The 20,870-nt window shown below is 45.3% G+C and overlaps 2 protein-coding genes across 4 annotated transcripts; both read right to left on the bottom strand.

Moving 5' to 3' along the window:
- Positions 1–465: 465 nt before the first annotated feature.
- LOC136433187 (forkhead box protein G1-like) lies at positions 466–3,628 on the bottom strand. The gene has a single exon (XM_066425110.1). The coding sequence runs from the start codon at positions 3,113–3,115 to the stop codon at positions 1,898–1,900; it is 1,218 nt and encodes a 405-aa protein (XP_066281207.1). The 5' UTR covers positions 3,116–3,628; the 3' UTR covers positions 466–1,897.
- A 12,693-nt stretch (positions 3,629–16,321) lies between these two features.
- Positions 16,322–20,749, bottom strand: LOC136433179 (3 beta-hydroxysteroid dehydrogenase type 7-like). 3 transcript variants are annotated; one of them, XM_066425098.1, is made up of 6 exons: positions 20,418–20,749; positions 19,635–19,794; positions 19,015–19,167; positions 18,534–18,791; positions 17,227–17,793; positions 16,322–17,124 (listed from the first exon to the last, which is right to left on the bottom strand). In XM_066425098.1, the coding sequence occupies exons 2-5, from the start codon at positions 19,789–19,791 to the stop codon at positions 17,246–17,248; spliced, it is 1,116 nt and encodes a 371-aa protein (XP_066281195.1). In that variant the 5' UTR covers positions 19,792–19,794; positions 20,418–20,749; the 3' UTR covers positions 16,322–17,124; positions 17,227–17,245. The 3 variants fall into 3 exon arrangements, with proteins under 3 accessions (XP_066281195.1, XP_066281194.1, XP_066281193.1); XM_066425097.1 differs by having other exon boundaries at positions 16,322–17,793; positions 19,635–19,831; XM_066425096.1 differs by having other exon boundaries at positions 16,322–17,793; positions 20,418–20,748.
- Positions 20,750–20,870: the final 121 nt, after the last annotated feature.

Below are 20,870 nucleotides of genomic sequence, written 5' to 3'. Positions count from 1 at the left end.
GCATACAGTATTGGGCACTGAGGAAAATCTTCGACCAAAGAGGAATTTGACCAGACTCCCCGACCGAAGAAGAATGCAAAACTGAACATTTTCACTGAGCTTTTTTAACACTGTAGTAGCTGTACGATTCTGCAACACAATTCATATATGTTAGATTATGGATGGGGAAATACCACAACTGATGAGAACCAATATAGCCATATTAGGAGTCTAGAAAAGCCTCCACTTTGTAATGGCCAAAGTCGGTAGAACTGATAACCACGCAGTGTCCATATTTTTGTATGGGCACATCTCATATTCGATTTCATAGTGGCATTAGTTAAATTCTATTTGTCACATCGGTATGTTTGATCCTTTCATGTCCTTTGTGTCGTTGCTATTCTTGTAACAATTTCAGTGTAAATGCGGCTTGGCAAGGGGAGAGTGTTTGTTTCGATTCGGACAAGCAATGACACATTGGACCCGTTTCTCACATGTTCACAATTAAACACTTTATTCTTTTTTTATATATAGATAGACTCTTTCCGTATATAGCCTCGGAATTACAACGAACATGTGATTGACATATCCTAACTCTGACACGTCTTATGTACGCTTCAACAGACTGTCACTAACGCCCAATCAAAAAACTTAATGGACTGAACATAATCCTCTGCCAACCGTCTCCATCTGTTCTGGACAACTGACAAAAAAGACACTATTTACATATTTGTACTTAAGAGTTCGACCTTTCACTTTGGAAATGGCACAGTCATGACATCATCAGTCTAACGGCCAGATATAACAATACAGACAACTTAAGGTAAGTCACATGTTCGTACACGCATTATAAATGACAATTCTTACTTCTCACCGGACAGATTCATACAAGATACCAGCGCATTTTACCTGCACTACTAACCATGTCAACCCAGTGGCCTTCAGCTAAGTTTAGACGTTATTCGGGTCACCTAAAAGGTTGAACTATCGAACGTTGACAAGCACCAGATGAACCAAGACCAGGTGTAGTGGTCAACTAAAACAATTTTATACTACAGCAAAGGCATGGCCAGTGAATGCCTACGTTACAGATGACCGCATGTCCACATGTATTGCTCACTATCATAGCCTTCCAGTTCCACTGTGACGCTACTAACCAGCAGGTCCACCTACATCAAAACGTCTGTTTTATCACCGTCTGTGTTTCTGTGCCACTTAAATCGATACATCACTAGTGCACTGAAGTTTACATTGTACGGTTTTTTTTACCATTACAACATTCATATCGTCCTGGCGCGACCCATGAGTATCTGGTATGTGCTGAGCACAGGTACACATCAAAGTGCAGTGTTCGACGTCGGACCACAAGGGCGCCGAAATAGAACTTTAGAAAAATTCATAACAATACATAATATAATAGAGACATACTTTACACATTAACGTTATTTGTATACAAGTCAGTTGAACTGGTCCTGAGATACAACACTTTGCACAACATGAACAAAAATGTGACTTTGTCAAAGGTATCTTACAATTCTCCACAAGGTTCTATACCACTAACACATTAACGGCCGGAATTCTGATATTGTTGAAGTCTTAAGTCATAAAGCTGTCTTGACTTTGTCAAGCCATCCCTGGCTACAAGACACCGCTCCCTGCCTGCACGTTCAGGGTCGGAACTACCTTCAGACTTGACCCTGGCTTGACACCAAACATAGCTACATGGCACGGTTTGCACAGACGCACATTTTACCGGAACATACTACAGGCTTGGTAGCATCACTGTACAATAAATCACTGAAGCCCTGACTTCAACACTATATTACAACAAGTGCCACATTTTCGGAACCGAAACATGACAAAAACTGCGGACAAAAACTTACAGTCTGAACAAGAGTCCGGTCGGTGCCGACCGCTTCTATCCCGTAAGGCGAGGTAGAACGAGGGGTGTCCCTCCCACCGTGAGGTGGCCGCCGTGTTCGCCGACGTTACCTTGCAGGTGAAGTCCGAGCGGGAGGGGAGACTGCCCGACCGTCCCTGTGAAGGCAGTCGGCGGACTCATGGCAAGTGTCCGAAGCGACGCGTACGGATCGTGGAGAACGTGCCCGTGGGAGGGGAAGAGAAGCCCGGCATGATGGGGCAGCGTCGCGTGGAGCAGTCCGGAGGCCGTTTGAACCGTGAGGGGCGGGAAGGCCCCGAGGACGGCGGGGCTGACAGTGCAGGCTGGAGCAGCTCGGGACGTGTCCGTGCTCAGGAGGCGTTCCACAGAGAAGTTGTGCTGCGGCGTGCTCGGATGGGGGCTGGTGAAGCCGAACCCGGGCGTGCTGGAGGGAGGAGGGCTGTAGTGGAATCCTGGAGAGTGCTGCGGCAAGGAGTAACCGGTGGCCGGGGGATGGGTGGTCCAGTAGCAATTGGTCTTGTCGGCAGCGGGCCACTCCACCACGCCCGCCGGGTATCGTACCCCGAACCCGCGGCGGAACGCCAGCCGGCTTCTCGCCGCTGCAGTCGATCTCCGCCGCAGCTTACCGGTCGTCCCGCCGATGAAGACATCGTCGCTTGACGGGTCGAGCATCCAGTAGTTTCCCTTGCCGGGGTCGTCATAGTGGCGAGGCACCTTGACGAAGCACTTGTTGAGGGACAGGTTATGGCGGATAGAGTTCTGCCAGCCTTGCTTGTTTTCCCGGTAGTACGGAAAATTCTTCATGATGAACTCGTAGATGCCGTTCAGAGTCAGCCTTTTCTCAGGACTCTGGCGTATGGCCATCATGATCAGCGCATTGTAGCTGAACGGAGGCTTCTCGTGCTTCGTTTTGCCCTCCTCCTTCTCGTCTTTATCTTTCTTAAAGTCTTCCTGTTCCAAATCCTTCGAGACGTCGGTCTCAACCATGTCGTCTTTAGAATCAGGGGCATCTTTACCGTCCTTACCCTGGTCGAGTTCTTTGGCGGCTTTGTTGAGATGACTGTGGTCACCGTTCGTCTCGTGGCATGTTACGGGCGCGGGCGCGTGTCCTGCCGTCAGGCTAACGGTAGGCAGCTCGGCAGTGTGCACGGGTTGGCTCAGCATCCGCCTGATGCTGAAGGGGCAGTCGTTAATGTTAGACGGGCACTCTGGCGACCGGTCCTCCGTTCTCACCATGTTGGACCGGGAAAGAAACGTCGTCCTTGGACCAGCGAACTGTGCTAATGTGCGTATCACACGGTAAATAGGGCGTCAGGGTAGCGGCCGCCAACAGGCCCACTTGTCGTGTCAACAGGACTGCAAGTCGTGGCTTGAAGCTACCGTCGTGTTGGAGTCCTTTCCCGCAGCGACGCACAAGTTGTGCCGGTGAACGGAGTAGACGCAGTAGGGCAGGAGTTGGTATCCAGACTCACGGTTGTTCTTCAGCGCTGAGAGAGAGAGAGTGAGGGAAGCTGCACATTGTCCCAGCTGTCAGTGTCTGTTTCTGCGGCCACCCAAAGTTTGTGCGCATCAGCCAATCAGCGCTCGCCCCGGGCGTGAGGTCTGCGTTATCTACCGTCGTTTGTTTGACCACAATGAGTCACGTGACAAAGAACGAAACGTTACTCAGTGACAGCTACTGCTGATCATAAGACTGTCTTTGTGACTTGAAGGGGGTCTACATACGAATAGTTAGTGCGTCAGAATCTATGAATGGGGGTGACTGGAACGCTCAGCTACTAGTATGATAAGTTAACAATAACGAAGAGAACCATAAATTGGACTACTAAGTAGATGGGAGGAGAAAGCATACCGAGCCCCTATTGTTAGTTTACACCTAATTATGAGATAACCAGTAAACAGCTAATCGTGAAGTGGGCAGCGTATTGCCATCAGCAGCACGTAGTGAGGGGGCGGGCCCGTGCTTACACGCACCGCCACCTCTCTAATTATTACCTCTAATGAGCCTCTTGGTGGGCTAAGGGGTCGATAATGATGTTAATAATGCGGCGAGAATGTGGCGAAAAAGAGAAGTATTTTTTATCAAGTTGAAGTAAAAGAAAGTAGATGACGATGCGGAGGAGAAAAAAAATACAACTTTGTTATTGCCAGTGAAGTGGCTCTTTAGGTGTGGTTGCACGTGTCCCACCCAGCCTGATTATCAGTCGTTTTAATCAGCCTCTCAGTTAGCTAAGGAGCTGCTTACGATGCTAATTACACGGCTAATGTGGTATTCCAAAAAGTTTGCAAAGTTTGATGGCGATCGATGGTGAATCTGAAATATTAGAAAAAAATATTAGAAAAAGTAAACTTTCCCATCGGTCCTACAGCGTAGTTTTCCCCAGGCTCCTTCGGTGGTTGAAGCATTGTACGAAATTGGTCAAATAGGTGCCGACCTTCAGGCTGACCCCTCTGGTAAACTGTTATTCTAAAAGAGTATGGTGGACTATTGGAGTGATTGGTTAGGGTATAGAGGCCAGGAAACAAGTTTCTTTCCATTCCACAACTTTTTTGTTACTATAGTGATGTACAATCTCTTCGCCACAAAAATGTGTATTGTGCGTGCGTAAGTTGTCATCTCGTATCGTCTTCAGAACCGTGTTGACACCAACTGTTGTATTGTCCCTACCAAAGAACTTTACCCATCGTTCTATCAGGATTCTCTACACTTGTCTTTTTCTTCCCGCTCTTGTACAACTACAGATGATTACTGAATTGTTCTTTGTTGGGGGGATTTCCTACACTTATTACCTTACGTGAGCTTTTGTGTGTCCGGAGAACCCCCGTCATGTGGGAGGGAAACAGGAGTCTTTGTTTATCCTATTAACATGTTTACAGTTTGCAAACGACACCAAGATGCCACGATCACTGTACTTCACTTTGGGTAAGGCAGATGCTTATCACTTTGGTCTTTGGTGTAAGGGGCGTGCGTACCTGTTGACGAACCTCGGAAGTTTTCACAGATTAACGAACTAGTGTAGAAAAGGCGAACTTGCTGTACGCGGCACTATGTGCATTATGTACATGTGGGATAGAAATCGAGCTGGATTTTCAGTCGGCGTCAAATCGCGCGGAAGATGAGATCATTACGGGCGATTGGCGCGGAATTCGGGGCCGGGACCGCGGGGGGACTGAACCAAAACAAACAGGGGAGACGACAAGGCCCATATGCCGGGCAAACCTCCGTGCGGGCTCCGCCGGCAGGGGGAACAGGACCCGTACGATCATGAAGTGATTCCCACTTATGCGATATCTGCACACCACTTCACACAACAAAAGTTTGCGTTTACCTCTTCTGCAAACCTGGCAGTCAAACAAACAGCCTGTGCGAGCTGACAGCCCGTCCTCCGGGGCGGATAGTTATCTGCACCGCCCACACTAAACGCTTGTAATTATCGTAGTAATGCCCCCATTCCGACCAGGATCTATCTGTATATGTAATCATTGTAACATAGACAGGCCTTTTTTTAATCCTGTGGGTGCCCAGGATATGCCGTGTTGACGAATAAGGGTTAAGAGTGGCCACACATCGTGAGGCGAGTTGTTTCCATGGCGAGATCCCTTATCTTCCCACCTTTCATCATACTAGGAAGCTGTTTCTGATAATTACTGAATAGGTCGCACAATATTTGTTTTCTTAATTGCACCGGAAACGCGGGACTGGGTCCAGTTTCGTCTGATTGAAGCACTGGAATAGATGGAAAAGAGACGGATTTGACTTCGGAAGAGGAAAACGAGCCCCGAGCGGAAGACGGTGCGACTTATGTTGTGCCACCATGTGTGGCATAGGTGGCCTGTGCCAGCGGACTTTTCCACACTGTCACCGACAACGAGAAACATTCGCGGCGCTGGTGGCGACGTCAGCTGGTTCTGATTGAGATGTCAGAGCTCCGCGGAAACATATAAGGCCGCTCTTGTGTAGTAACATGTCATGATCACTTCAGAATATGGACGTGGATTTATAATCTAAAGATAACATGAATAGTTTCTTTGTGTATATGTGTGTGCAAAGCAGTACAGTGTACGTGGCCCAGAAACAGAGGATGGTTTGGAGTGTTTAAAAGTTTTTTAAAAATACAGTTGTATTTATTAGAATTGTAAAGAGTCGAAGAAGAAGGCACTGAAACAATAGTGAATAAATTTTATAAAACAAAAAGAAATGAAACAATGGCGTTGGTTTTGCTGGCCATGGATTCTGCGCACAAAACTTCCTGAATGACCAGGAAAGAGTACGCCGTGTTAGAAAGATACATGTGTTCTACCAGAACATCGCAATTAATTGCCTTTTTCGCACTTCATGGCCTGGCATGCAACTGGGGTACTTCATCCCACGTTCACCATCCCAAGTGGCCTACTTGCCGAGGCTATTTAGTGTATTTCCATCCTACTGCTATCATATGTATGTGCTTAAAAGGCACATAAAGCACATGAACAAGCAAACACAGGAACACAAAACTTGTGGGGCCTCTGGCTCTGATGCAAACACAGCATAGGCATTGCAATGTGGGCGGTTAAACGTCGACCCGGCCCGGCGTCTTTCGAGAAATACGCATGAAAATTAAATGACGTTGCAGACACCTGGAAAACAAGCGTCTTTTAAGTCTCAGCCGCTGAAATCACTCGAATAATGTTGTACAGTTTAAAGTGAAACAGCACATGGGTTGTAATTTTCCGTCCCTTTTCTTCCGACTGAATAGCTTGAACAGAACGCCTCGCATGGCTCTTTTGAATGTCAACAAGTCAATGTACATTCTGCAGTCAAACCCTGCCGTACACGACAATACGGTACCAAGGGCAAGGCAACCGCCAAGGTCAGAAGGATGTACCAACAGCTGACCATCAGAGCTCGTCCCTCCCATTTCAGTCCGGAAGACGACAATTCAATTTGCCATCGAAGCTGTCGGGAATGATTTATTTTGTTTCGCCTTCTTGGCACTTAAGCTCCTTCAAGCGTAACCCCAACAACATCAAGAGGGCCTGAAAAAACAAATAGATATGAAAGATTTCAATTTGAACCTGTTTCCATTCGTCTCAGTTTAATTAGTAGCCGGGATGAGAGGACCGAGGTTTAGACAGTGGTTCTGAAGTTTGGATCAAAGTTGTGATGGTCTGTTCTAATCAATATTTTCATCCCGGCGTATCTTAGGATTAGTGCTGTCTTCCTGCCGGTTCGTCCTGTGATGACAGTCATGTGGGGATGTGGTCAGTGTAACATTTGATCAATGGCTGTGGGAAGACGTCGTAGTCTGGATTTGGATGATCTCTGTGTGTCTGGTGCCAAAAAAAAAAGAAGAAGAAAGAAACGAAAACAAACACGTCAAGTCCGTAACGAGGTGGACCTTCAAGAATCTTTGATACCTCAGTTCGTTCCTCAGTGTACGTGCAAGGCTTGCAGTAGACCCGGTAAAAATCCCAAGACATTTCGAGATACACCTGCAGGAATCCCCTGACGCCTGGATCCGATCTCTGCTTGTGTTTCTTGCGCGTTTGGTGCAGAAAACAGCCGGCCATGGGGCAGAGGTGTGGCTCGTATTTACACAGTACCGCTGCTGGCAGCCTTCCCAGTGCGTCTGGGGGCTCAGGGCCCGCCAAACAGCTCCCAGCGCTTGTTGACTTTTTGATGAAGTAGATCTAACTAATTGGGGTGGTTTTATGGTTGCCAACATAGTGCATAGCTAGGGATGAGGAGAAGCGTAGAGGGGATGGACGGTCTGATGACTCTGATCCTCACCTCCCTGTGCTTCACAGTCTCAGTTCTTGTGCGGTCACTGACCAGTTATCGGGAAAACCGTCCGTCGACAAGCGCCGCGGTGGGCCATATAGGAGTGACGTTGGACAAAAAGACTTCCAAGGACCGAAAATCAATTATAGGACTCCCGAACACAAACCATGAGAGCAGAGGAGATGACATATGGAAAACTTATGTCCCTCCCAGTCTGTTTATCTTTCCGCTTCAGAAATATGATAACGTGATATCCGTCAAAATTACTGCACAGGGAAAATGCGGGATAATTTAATCAGGACGCCACGTTGAGATGACTGGGGGTGATAACACCCTCGGCGGTCGGGCGCTCTCTCACAAATGTCATCATTTTCGGAGCTAACGCAAATATTGTGACATGTGGGTCCTCCTCGGCGGACTACCCAAACACTGCCTGGCAGAGGGTAACCCTCCATGCTGGCCTCCAAACGACAGGGGCGGGGAGTTAGGAATCACATGCTGTGGACGGGATTCCTCGAGTCACCTCTGGACACAGAACGTAAGGGAAGATTTGAGCTCAGCCAAAAAAAAGTGGAAACAGAGGGAACGAATTGTGTTGGAGAGCCACCCACAGACAGACAACAGCAATGCCGCGATGTACACGGAAGATTTATCGAGCATGTACAGGTCTAATTACCGAGGCGCGGGGGAGGTGAGCGCGCGTGACATCTCAATTTGAGCCCGAGTCTGCGGAGTCTCCACCGGCCGCCTGGATTTCATCACTCGGTGACACTGTCTGAGCCGTCTGCAGGGGGAGGGGGTGACACAGTCAGACTCGTCTGGATGGGGGTAACACTGTCAGACTCTCTGGAGGGGCGTAGTATTGTACTCGTCTAGAGGAGGGGGGTAACACTGTCAGACTCGTCAGGATGGGTTGACACTATTTGACTCGTCTGAGGGGGAGGGGGTGAATAAACGTGTCTGAGACTTCTAGAGGAAGCGGGGATGGGATGTGCGTCGGTATCAGCTACACCGCGGAGAGACAATACAGAAATCATGGATGAAACAAAGATTAATGTGTAAAATACTTTTACTACAGTAACAAACAACATGACAAAAATATGCCGTCATCTAGTATGAAAAAGGTACTAAATCATAAAACGGGGCTTACAACCCTGATATTCTCGTTTACCTGTCGTCTATAGCAAAGTGTCGGAAGGATCTATTGAACGCCCGTTTTGAATGACACTATATGAATCCCGATACGAGGGTGGTACAGTAATCTCCAAGCAGATCCACACCGGGCGCGAAAATCGTATATGCTAGCCAGAGAAGGTCCAGTCAGCCAGAGAGGGTCCAATAGCCCGCCCTACCGGGCTATTGGACCTAGCATATACGATTTTCGCGCCCGGTGTGGATCTGCTTGGAGATTAGTGGTACAGTGCATTAGTGGTCCTATTCATTTTCGGCTATCATGTTCAATAAATGAATACAGGGCCACTGAAGGAGGCACTTGAAGAAGGTTCGAGAAACATCTACTATAAATGTCACAATGCAAGTCATGACAATATCAAACTACGCAATCTGATTGTTGAAAAAGCATCAACGCATACCCTAAAGCAGAATGTGGTTCATACCATATCACTGAGCGGCGGCCAGAGCTCCATCAAATGCAAACACGTTGCGAAAAGAGAGCGATAAAAATTAGCAAACGGGTAGTGAGTAGTATTACAATTAGCATGAAACCTCATTTGCGTTGGTAGTAAACGACTTGGGAAACGTCCTGGCACTTCTGACCAATTGCTGACGTCACGTGCCGCAAGGTCACGTGTCCTGAGTAGCCATTTAAACCTGACGAAGGCTGCACAGAACGACAGCCAAAGATTCGGAGAAACTTGTTGTTGTGTCGTGGAGCGCAGCGCAATGTTATTTTTTAAGTATAAAAATTCATCTTTGCACCAGTTTGAACAACGTCTACAGATTTAGCTACAATATCTGCCATTCAATGATTCATAACGTCCCTGGTTGAGTTCCTCAGTCAAGTTTCCGAAGAAATGCTGTCGCCGTCTCAAAATTAACAGCAGCACCGAATAGACTTGTGTTTTGTCCCGTCATACCAGCGGGCATGCAAACAACACGTGCATGGGAAGAAGGAACGTCCGTAGCGGCGCGCCGGGCATGATTATTGTGTGCCTCATCTTTGTTTCCAAATCAGGTGTCGAGATGTCGGGCGGTGGTGGCGATGGATGTGAGAAAGGCGGCACTAGATAGTCTCAGAGACCTGGGACTGAACAAGGAAAAACAGGAGTTACAATGTACACATGTACTAGTATTTGATGTACTGTGGTATATAGATTCTAAACACACTAGTGATGTGATAAAGTTTAGGTGACAAAGTTTCCCGGATGATGAGCACATTTCTGCGAGACCTCTAATGTATAACGTTATGTCCAGCCACAAGTCTACAGTCCTAGGAAGGTTTAACACCAACGGTGCAGTCTGACGATATAGACGTGGATTAGAAAAGAACACTTCAACAGCAATTATGGACCAAATGCGAGCATGTGATCTGTGTGGTTAATGGTTATCCATCAGAAGGTGCATGTGAGATACATCAATGATGTAATTGTCCATTGCTGTGCGCATTTCTGACGCTGACGCGACAACACGTTCGTGCCGTCGCCCTCAGAAGGGGAGGGGGGTAGCAAAGTTACTCGTTTTACGTTCAACTTATATCTCAGACGGGTATGAAGAGGTAAATAAACGAGATAGTGATTGGCCTACACATTTGAATGATCGGGTTTGAGATTGAGAGAACTTTTTTGAGTATGACTAAACTTGTCAACTGCGATAATCTTTGCAAAAAGTCGCGTAGAGAGAACGTGCAAATCGGTGATTGGGCTTGGAAATATTGTCTCCATTCAGGTGTTGGGATGAAAAGTCGTACTCAGCAATCTCTACATAATCCACTGTGCTGATGATGACGTATCCCAAACAAGCGGAGCAGTTATTAATGGATTTATCTGCAGCTGTGTACAGCTCACCTTTATCATGCATGATGAAACTCCAATGTCTCATAACCAGACGTGTATGGAGTCCACTCTGGGGACCAGAAGTGTCGCACGAGCCCTACCCGGTTGGCGTTGGGTCGATGTTAACGTCAAAGCAGCTTCTCCTGCTCGGCACAGACGACAGGACCCAGATTCGTGCCACACAGGATTACATCCGTGATCCCGCCGATCGTTCAGATACGAAACATGGAGCACAGATATAGATAATGATGTTCATTGCCATGCCATGATAAGCGATAATTACGCGAAATACCGTGGAATTGTGTCAAGAAAATACCAGAACAGTATTTTTTGCAGAATAACAATCATTTAAGTCATTTAAATCATTTTAAAAACATCGGCTCGCAACAAAGTTTCCTTTCTGCATCAGACTGCCTGCGGATGGCATACAACGGGATAATGTGTAATCTTTGTAACGTCATGTCAAAATGACGTACCCAGTATACTAGTAAAGAGAGGTACAGTATACAGTCCGATGATATCGCATCCAAGTAATTTGTATGACACAATACCGGATGAACAAGTAAGTATTAGAGTGAAGTATTCCAGTGTCCTCTTCCTGACGTAGTCCCCCGGCCAGAGCGGTCTTGACCTTGGACTCTGTGACGTCACAGGAGACGGTGTGTCCCTCAGTTGCCCCCGCTTCCCCCAGAACTATGGCGGCGGGGATAAGGTATCAGGCCCGAGAGAGGGCTATTTTATTTCTCCGCTGGCCGTGAAAACAAGCCCCTAATGAGCCGATGACATTACTGTGGCGGTGCGGGCAGAGACTCCCGCACTTTGCTCCACTTTGTTCTGCGGCCTTTGTCCCCGACCTGGCGTGGTCGGCTTGCGTTTCGTTTGGTTAACCTTTGCAGGGACCCCCGCTTTTCCTGCTCGCAGCCACTTTCTGAAGTTACATTGCCGACAGGACTCCTGTTGCAGCTAGGAGAAACTCAAATGTAGAATTTATTCAATATACTTACCTAAACTTTGTCGTGTAAATGCTATCACTAGACAAATAACAAATAACTTATGACTTGAAAAGAAGTCAGAGTCCTTTTAAAGTATGGAACGCTGTAGTTCTCTTGTGTCTTTTTGTATCTATCAAAAACGTTTTGCCTATTCATGACACAACCAAGGCGATAAGTTTTCGTGTTAGTCATTTTTCAACATATGATAGTTAAATCTAAGCAGTAATTGTACTTAACGTTGACCGGAGGCGAATCATTGGCGGCGGCGTTGCTCACCGTTCCTCACGACAAAAGTCTATTTTCTTTTTGTTTCTCAACTATGGAGTCTCGTGCAGCTCACAGCAAACGGGATGCCTGCACATCATCACCACTGTTTATTTTATACCAGCGTGATCACCTCCCAAGATGTGAATAAAGCCATGTAGTAATTCCCACCAACATTCAATCCGTTGTGCGGAAGCGGATATCGTCTGTGGCCCGCTCCAGGGCGACGGCGGCCGTATTTGTTTATTTGTGACACGTTGGCAAAACGTTTCCCATCCAAGGTCTTTTATGTTATCACATTTTTCTGTCGCCGCTGCTAGAGGTTTGACGTAGACTGGGTGGTCACCTGGGGCTGTGAAAATAGCAGAAATTGGAAGGATTTGCCATAGGAGTCAGCTTACCAGAGAAGTTGGGGACTCGACATGAAGCCTGCTAATGCCGAGGTCACAATTCCCAACCCGGGGCCCGGCCGGGTAGTTTATGGGAACGAAAATTATGATATAAAAGACAACAAAACACAAAGGAAGTTGCAATAATTAATCATGAGCACCATTAGTGTATATTCTTGATATGAATTGTTAAATTTTCGTTCACGCGAACAGCCCGGCCGGACCCCGGTGGTTTGGAAATGTTAAGTTAGCATAAGAAGGCTAGACTACACATTACCTGATCATTACCTGTTCAACTGATTTCTCATTTGTGAGATTCCTGTGATATATCTTATATTCTCTCATTTCTGGAGCAAACAAATATGTCGATGTTCTAACGTTAACGTTAGATTGAACAGGATACAAGATGAACTTGGTTTCGTTGTAGAGTGTACGATAATGAAAGAAGAGCACATTTTATATACATACCACATTTTATATCCTTCGTGTACTTGAGTAATGGGGATAAAGCATCTATTGCTAAAATTTTTACTTGTATCAAGAAGCTAGAAGAAGGCAAACCTGTCAACTTTACCTTAATACATCAGTATGCATGTAAACTATGAATGTGTATATTTTTCTAAGCATTTCTGTTTTACACGACCACGACCGGTAGTTTATTAGGGCGTGAAGTCACTTATGTGCATGAGGAATTCATCTCCGTCAGAAGACTAGCGCCACTGCTATTTGATTGACAGCTGTACCGTGAGAAAGATTAATGATCCACTATCCTGTTGTGCCGCCGCAAGTAGCCCCTACCGTGTGGTATATCAAACCTTTCTGTGCTGACAAATAGTGGTAAACAGGGTTTTGTGCGGAGAGACAAGAGTAATATTGATATTATATATCTTATAGTACTTAATATAGATTAGCCGGCGAACAGTGGTATCCGTGGTCTTTGTCAGTGTTAGTACATGTATATGTTCACTCTTTAAGTATTGCTAGCTAGTGCGGTAATTTGTTGTTCGAAGAGACAACAGTATACGTATCGCGTAGCATTGTGCTGGCAAAGTGGTAGAGATGGGTTTGTACTACAAGACAACAGTGTGAATATGTACCAATGTACAGTTGTTGGCAAACAGAACTGTTCGTGGTTTAAGTCCGAACAATTTTCCTGTATAATCGTGTGTTATGGCTAGGGAACAGTGGTATTCATGTTTGTACGATGCAACAACAGCGCTATCATACATGTATATCGAATGCACCATAGCAGGCCCTTCTATTGTCGGTGTTTTGACACTTGTATACTTTTTGCTGATACCGTACGCAAGTTTTCTGATTTCTGAGGCAGAGACTCCTTTTCTTGCTGACAAAATAGAATAATTTTCCACATCGGATATAGCTACTATGCAGCTTTCGCATCCAGTTCTTGTAAAAGAAAAAACATAGTGATAAAATTTGTGCAACAAAAACGCCAGGTCTGTAGAACGACGAACTCTGCGCCATTCACTTTTTTCTCAGAGATGACTCGTCAACGTGAGGTGCTGAATCGCCAAACAGTGACTTACGATCCTTAAAATTAGAATTCTGTTATCACTGGCTTTCTTTATTTGAAGAAAGGGCCCTCAACATGACAAATGAGCTGCTTAACGCGGTTATTATTATCCTTTCTCTAGACAATTGTTTGCCTTGAGTACTCCACGCTTCGCCGCGCGTGCCATATTCATACAAGTTGGCCTCATTTTGGAGTGCGTGCGTACGTACGTGCAGATGAGCCTGGCGTGGTGGACGCCCATCCTTCTGCTCTTGTTTTACGTTCTCTCTTTCTCTCCCTCTCTCTCGGTGAGTTATATCACACATACGTTAACCCTACGAGGGGCGTATGTAAGAAAATTACGTAACGAGAATGATGATTGACTGAGAAGTAAAGAGCTGGAAATATTGAAATTCAAGTCGTCAGAGGGAGGGGCGATGTTTATCGGTAGACGAGGACAGGGTGGTCGTCACAGTTAGCTAAGAGTAAAGATGGGTGGATTTGTGTTAAACATCAATGTTGTAGTGACTAAACTAGTATAGCTGCTGTAACATATCTAGAGGTGAAAATGTAGTGCAGACTCCGGACATGAGTCTGTTGCTGTACCGCACTAAACTATCACTGTACAAAATTGCTGAGTAAATTGAACACAGTGGCGATATGTCTGAGGCCAGTGTAAACATGTCGGAAGTGCTGTGTCTCGTCTTGGTATTTTCAGAAGTCAGAATGAATTGGCTACTTGTCGTCAGGAAATTGTTACATTAATTCCACCCATTTTGATACTTCCGGCTAGCCATATTATCTTCGGTAATGGGTCTGAGCGACGTGAGAGGAAAGTGGATGGTACGGGCCGTGTGCTGTTTACTAAACAGTCATTGTAACGTTACATTTTCTTTGATAGAATATATCGAAGACGACACTGCTGAGAAAAAGATGTAGTTGTTACCTCTGTCAAGGAGGTACACCTCCACCGGAGGTTAACTTGGGTTATATATATGTATGTATGCATGTATGTATGTATGTTTGTTTGTATGGATGCATTTACGTATGCATGCATTTACGTATGTATGTATGTATGTATGTATGTATGTATGTATGTATGCATGTATGTTTGTTTGTATGAATGCCTATGTTTCCGCATACTGCAGCCAGCATACTAGTATCTGTGTAGGTAGGAGTTAGAAAGTCGAAGGTCATGACTTCATTCTAATGTGTAGTGACCACTATGAAATACGTTAGATCACGTGGTACGTTTACCACTTGACTGCAATATTAAGCCCTGGTTACACATAGGCAACCATGGCCTCCCGACCGCTCCAAACCTTCCCCTAACCATGGTTGGGAGTCCGTTGTCCAGAGCAAGGTCGGCTGTGGTTGGCAGGTGGTCGGCGCGGTTGTCTACTGGTCGGCTGCGCCATTAGATTTTTTAAACCGTTTAAAATATTCGACTGTGGACGGGAGGTCTTGAATGGGTTGGCTGGTTGCTTGGAGTAAGTCAGCAGTGGTCGGGGAGCGGCTGGATTCAAATTTGACTATCAACCGTGCCTTAACCACAACTAGTTCCCAACATACACATGACTCACCCGACAGATCCTTAGACAAATCTTTGCTAACTCATTCCCAACCAAGGTGACCACTACCCGAACGTGTGCCAACCACCCCCGACCTTCACACAATTGACACGCGATCAAAAACACAGGAGAACCCTATAGTTAGAAGCCGTATTGAAGTTAACTGTGATCATAGTTTGATCTCTCGGAAGAAGTATGGATCATTTCTATCAAAAACGAAAATAACCCCTCTTTTAACAATCGTTCGGAGCCCATTGTTTTAGTTGATAGGCTTATAACAAAGACTGGATGGTAATAACGAGGCATGTGGACATTCCGAATTCGGTGTGTTTACGCCCTACTCTAAGGGATCGGAATACTAGTAGACAAAACGTAACTGATTTAGCATTTCTGTATCTGTATCTAGAATCTATACAGCCGGTACGGTGTAACCACCCTTCAGTGCGTAACAGGCCAGCTTTAGTTAAATATAAGCCTATATAGTAGAACCAGCCTATAGTAGAACCAGCGTTTATCCAGCTTATTGTAAAATCAACTTTAGTTCGTCTTCATCCTTTCATCTGCGACTGTGTCTTATGGTCAGCGTGGTCAAAATAATGATCAAGGTGATATACAATGTACATGGAAGGAACACTTTGTCCTGCTTTAAGTCACCTTTTTAAGATCCTTTTATCACCCGTCTGTGATTTTTATACTCGTAGTGAATTCCTCAAACTATTCATCGGGCAATCTATTCCTCCCCATCAATCAATCCATCCATCCATCCACAGCACTTGTGGGAGCGAGAATATCATGGGCATCAGAACGCTTCGTCCATCGATCCATCCATCCATCCATCCATCCATCCGTCCGCCCGTCCATCCATCCACAGCACTTGTGGGAGCGAGAATATTATGAGCATCAGAAAAACACTTAGTGTAAAGAATGCCTTCTGAAAAATAAACCACTTGAGTAACTGCTATTTGGTATAACTCTCATCATCTCAAATAGGTCACATTCAACACACTTATGTTGACTGTTGATTAGTAATTAAATTCGCTTATAGGCGCGTGGTCGCTCTCAGAGAACCTCTTTAGCCCTACTGTTTTTGCGGCTGGCATTCTGCTAACAAAGACGTCGACTGGAGGACTACGTAATTACACGAACTTGGTTTTCAAAATCCAGTGTGGGCGAATCTGAGCGTCATTATTAAGAAACAAATTAAGACTTCAGCACTGTCTCACGCGTACGCACACGTACTGTGCCTTTTCTGCAGACAAACTACTCCAGTGGCTGTTAACTTAACTACTGTTAACTGTTGTTAACTGTCGGGACAAAGGTAGACTTACTAGTGCTTTGAAGTTATGCTGTGATTACTTAGGGCAAGGGACCACACTCAAGTTTTAAATCTCATAGGCCAGAACGAACAGAAAAAAACTAAGTTACAAATCAGAACTATTAACCTAAAAGTCATGTCCCTACGTGGAATGACAACGTTACTGTGTTGTTTTCAATAGAAAACTCATGAAGTGTGTTCATTTTGTAAACGAAGTGCATATATATTCAACCATAGCTTCAGTTGGTAACGAAGGCCATCCGGATCTGCATGTGTCACTACACGATTATGTAAAGACCATGCTTAAGTTATTCCACCGTCCTTGTACTCATAGCTACTTTCCCCACATCTGTGGGTCACTATGATAAAACTCATGATGTGTGGTGTTGGGGCGACGTTCATCGGAACAGCTACAAACTGCAACACGTCCTGGAAAACGAAAGGACAGCAATGAAGACTATCAAGGTTATCATCACTTCTATACCACCTTATTGTCAAACTGTATGCATGAATGAAAGGTTATTTTTGCACCTGATATGACTGGATAAGATCACTTTGAAAACGTGGCGCCTTTTGCCTTCCAATCCACGAACCATGCCGCAGTCCTCTCCCTGGCCTCTTCCCATGTGAACAGCGGCGTGTAGCCAAGAAGCCTGGTGGCCTTCTTGTAGCTGAAGTAGAAGTTAGTGTTGAGAAATATTAGAATCGCCCTGCTCAGTGGCGGAACAAAGTTGTAGAAAGGCTTGATGAGAATGCTAAGCCACTTTAAGAAGAAAGCAATGAAATAGAGGAGCCAGAGTGGGAGCACGAGGTTGTCTTCCCAACGGATTCCGCAAGGGTTGAAGATGGCGTTGTGAGTACACGATTCGCTCTGAACTGGAGTATCGTCAGCAACGAAGAAGACCTCGCCGCCGACGGTTTCTGGTGACTCCAGTAGCTTCTGTGCGGCCAGAAGATGAGCCCAGGCCACGTTCCCTGTGTAGGTCAGGCGTGACTTTGTGGCTTTTCTGCACACTCGCGGTTGTGACTTGGCGAACAGGTCGATCCCGATGTCCAGACTGTGTTTGATTAAAGGCATTTCACCCTCACCAAACAATCCTGAAATTTAAAGAAAAATGTCTAATAGAAGGGATTTTAATATCAACCGTTACTATTAAATGTTTATAGGCAGAATTGGAATCACAGTGCGCTTGATAATGGTGTCGGAGACCGGTCAGTCGGGCAGGCCGCAAGTAGCGGGAGTCAGGTCAAGTCAGAAGTCAAAGTAGGAAAATCTGTGATATTACAGATCTGCAAGTCACTATTTAACTTTAAGAACATGCTAAAAAAAACCTACTAAACAACCAGTCATTTGCCTAATTTCCTATTCATTGAATTTCCATCTCTCTCCTTACATCTTGATTGGTACTTTACTTAGTGGATGCATTTATTATGTTGTTGTATTTCTTTGATGTTATTTGCTTAGTTATTATCTATCGAATTGTAATCATTTCCTTGCTTATTTAGTTGCCAAATTTTCGGTGATCAGTTAGATATTTCTTTTTATACCTAATACTTTGTCAATATTTATACTGTTAGTTATTGATTACCGTTTAGTTGTTATGGTAATTAGTTGTTATCTACTGTTTTGTTTCTTCACCTTTAGTTCTTATCGTTAATCCTTTGTTATACCATAAAACTTGGGGAAGGACTCAGCACAATCACAATGTATTTTGCTTAGATGTATGTGTTGTTTTTATCCGTGCGAAATAAAGAATAGAAAGAATAGAATATAAAATTTTCTTTTGACACAATATCCCTTGCTATGATTGGTAGAAAACTGTATGGATAATAATTACCGCCAAGCCGTAGAATGCAAGTGTGAAGTGTTTTCCCGTGGTTAGTTTTGCGCCCGTTCGCGCGGACGACGGCCTTCTCCGCAGCGGCCTTGGTGCTGCTGTACGTCATGAGTGGATGGGAGGTGTCGTAGGGAGTGTTCTCGTCCCCGTTCTCTATCGGATCACCGCGAGAGTTTGGACCAATGGCCGCCATGCTGCTGGTGTAGACGAAACACGGAACGTCTGCGTTCACACAGCACTGCAGGAGGTTTTCCGTCCCTAGGAGCGAGAAATTAATCAAATGAGGGAAGAGAAATGTTGTATTTGACGCAAAGTAACATTGATACGGGGCGATTTCTCGAATGAAAATAGACTAAAATTCTAAAATAGAATTAAAGCTCAACCCTGGAGGATGGTGTTTTTTCTTTTGTGAAAGCAATGACTTTACAGATAGCTGACATGACCTGAAACAACTTGAAACAAGGCATTGTGTTTGTCTTACCGTTCACATTGATATCCCATTGGATGTCGTCACTCATCGATCCCAGAAAATCAATCACTGCCGCCGTATGGATGACGACATCGGCGTCAGTGCAGATTTCTGACATGCGCACTGGGTCCCGTACGTCCCCAGCCATGGCATGGATGTTGATTTCTGAAGTTCACGTATCATGGCAAAAAATTAAAATGTGGACAAGCTTATATCGTTGTTTTACACCGAAAATTCTGCCCCTACTTAAACCTCCATCAAGGCAAACACATTGACAACAGAATAGCTTGCACATATTCAAACTGAGGTCTATGATGAAGAATTGTGCCCGTTGTCGTTCATTTGAGTCTCCTTCTCACTGTGCTCTATCTGAATAACATAAATCAGAAACAAATGCACATAGATTGTCCAAAGTAGTCTACATAGTTGTCGGTTTAATTGTCTCACTGCTTGCTTGACGCAGTTTAAAAAAAAAAATTGCGTAATCAATTTCATCAACACTGACTAAGGATCATTAGTATGTCGTTCTTAATTGCTCACTAGAACGGGATTTTGCATCAAACAATCGACATACAGTACTAGTATATGGACATGACCCAAAGTGTGCGATATCGGGTACCGCACGATAATACCTTTATCTCCCACGTCGAGAGGCTGAAAGTTTCGTGCGTTCCTGCCAACCACTCGGATTTCCCGGATGTTGGTTCCCCTCTCTGCTAACATCTTCACAATGTGGATCCCAACAAACCCATATCCACCCGTCACCACGTAGGTCAGGTCCTTGGGCATCGTCTGGAAAGCGAACGTGACGTCGTTTTGTTTACTATACCTTTGCAAAAACATGGAAGAGCAAATATTGGATTAACGCATTTCCCTCCACCATACATCTCCATAAACTGATGTATGGGGCAGCCATACATGAGAACAGTAACCACCACTTTCAAGCAAAATCAAGCAACTTGAAAACAAGAGTGGGTAGCCGGCTATACGGTTTGAGATTTTCACAGTAAACCGGGATTTAAGGCATTTGGTTAGTCTCCCTTCAGCAGGGTCGTCTTTGCTTCTTTGCTGCAGTATTCACGTGTTGTTTTCTGATCGTATATCAGCTGGGCAGGTAAGTTGTACAATCAGAACTGATATACACTACTGGCCTGGATGCCAGACAGGCAAGACCACACAGGCCAGCTCCTCGGCTCCATCGGGCCAACATCATTTTACCACAGCCCCCACCCATGCCACCCCCACCCCCCAAGTTAGACTCACGGTCTGTGACATACATGGTCAAACCAGAAAGCATGATAAGCAACAACGACACTGAAAAAAGAAAGGCGCGGCTGAGAAGCCTGCTATGGATGCTAGCCGATTTGGTGTCCGTGTCTTCACCGGGTATGCCAGGCCAATCTATCATTACATACCAGACTTCGTGCTCTTTTGTGACAGCGGTAATCGTCTGCTTGCTTGACTCAGGAAATGTTGACCGTATGGTGTGGGTTAAACGTTTCTGATGCCTGGTGAAGCCCACCTCTGGACTTTGGACCTAAACATTAGACTCGGACTCCGAGTTGACGTCGTGCTTGAATCAATTGATTTGCCTCGTAAGAGGCCCACCATGATGGAGAGAGGAAAGAAAACAACGGCGCCTATGATCGGAATCATTCATATCATTTATTGGCATATAGAACCATGGGAATAATATGATGCAAAGATAGTTTAGCCATCTGGAGATTTAAACTCCGGTGCGACACCAAAAATGATTAGCACTAACAATCCTGGACACGAGAATGTGACTGGAGATGCTCTGGGACCAAGATTAAACAATTTGACCAATCACATTACAGCAATGCCTTCATTTTGACCAATCAGCTATG

The sequence above is a fragment of the Branchiostoma lanceolatum genome, chromosome 4 (genome assembly GCF_035083965.1).
Source record: "Branchiostoma lanceolatum isolate klBraLanc5 chromosome 4, klBraLanc5.hap2, whole genome shotgun sequence".
Lineage (NCBI taxonomy): Eukaryota > Metazoa > Chordata > Leptocardii > Amphioxiformes > Branchiostomatidae > Branchiostoma > Branchiostoma lanceolatum.
This window is presented reverse-complemented; position numbering and strand designations above follow the sequence as displayed.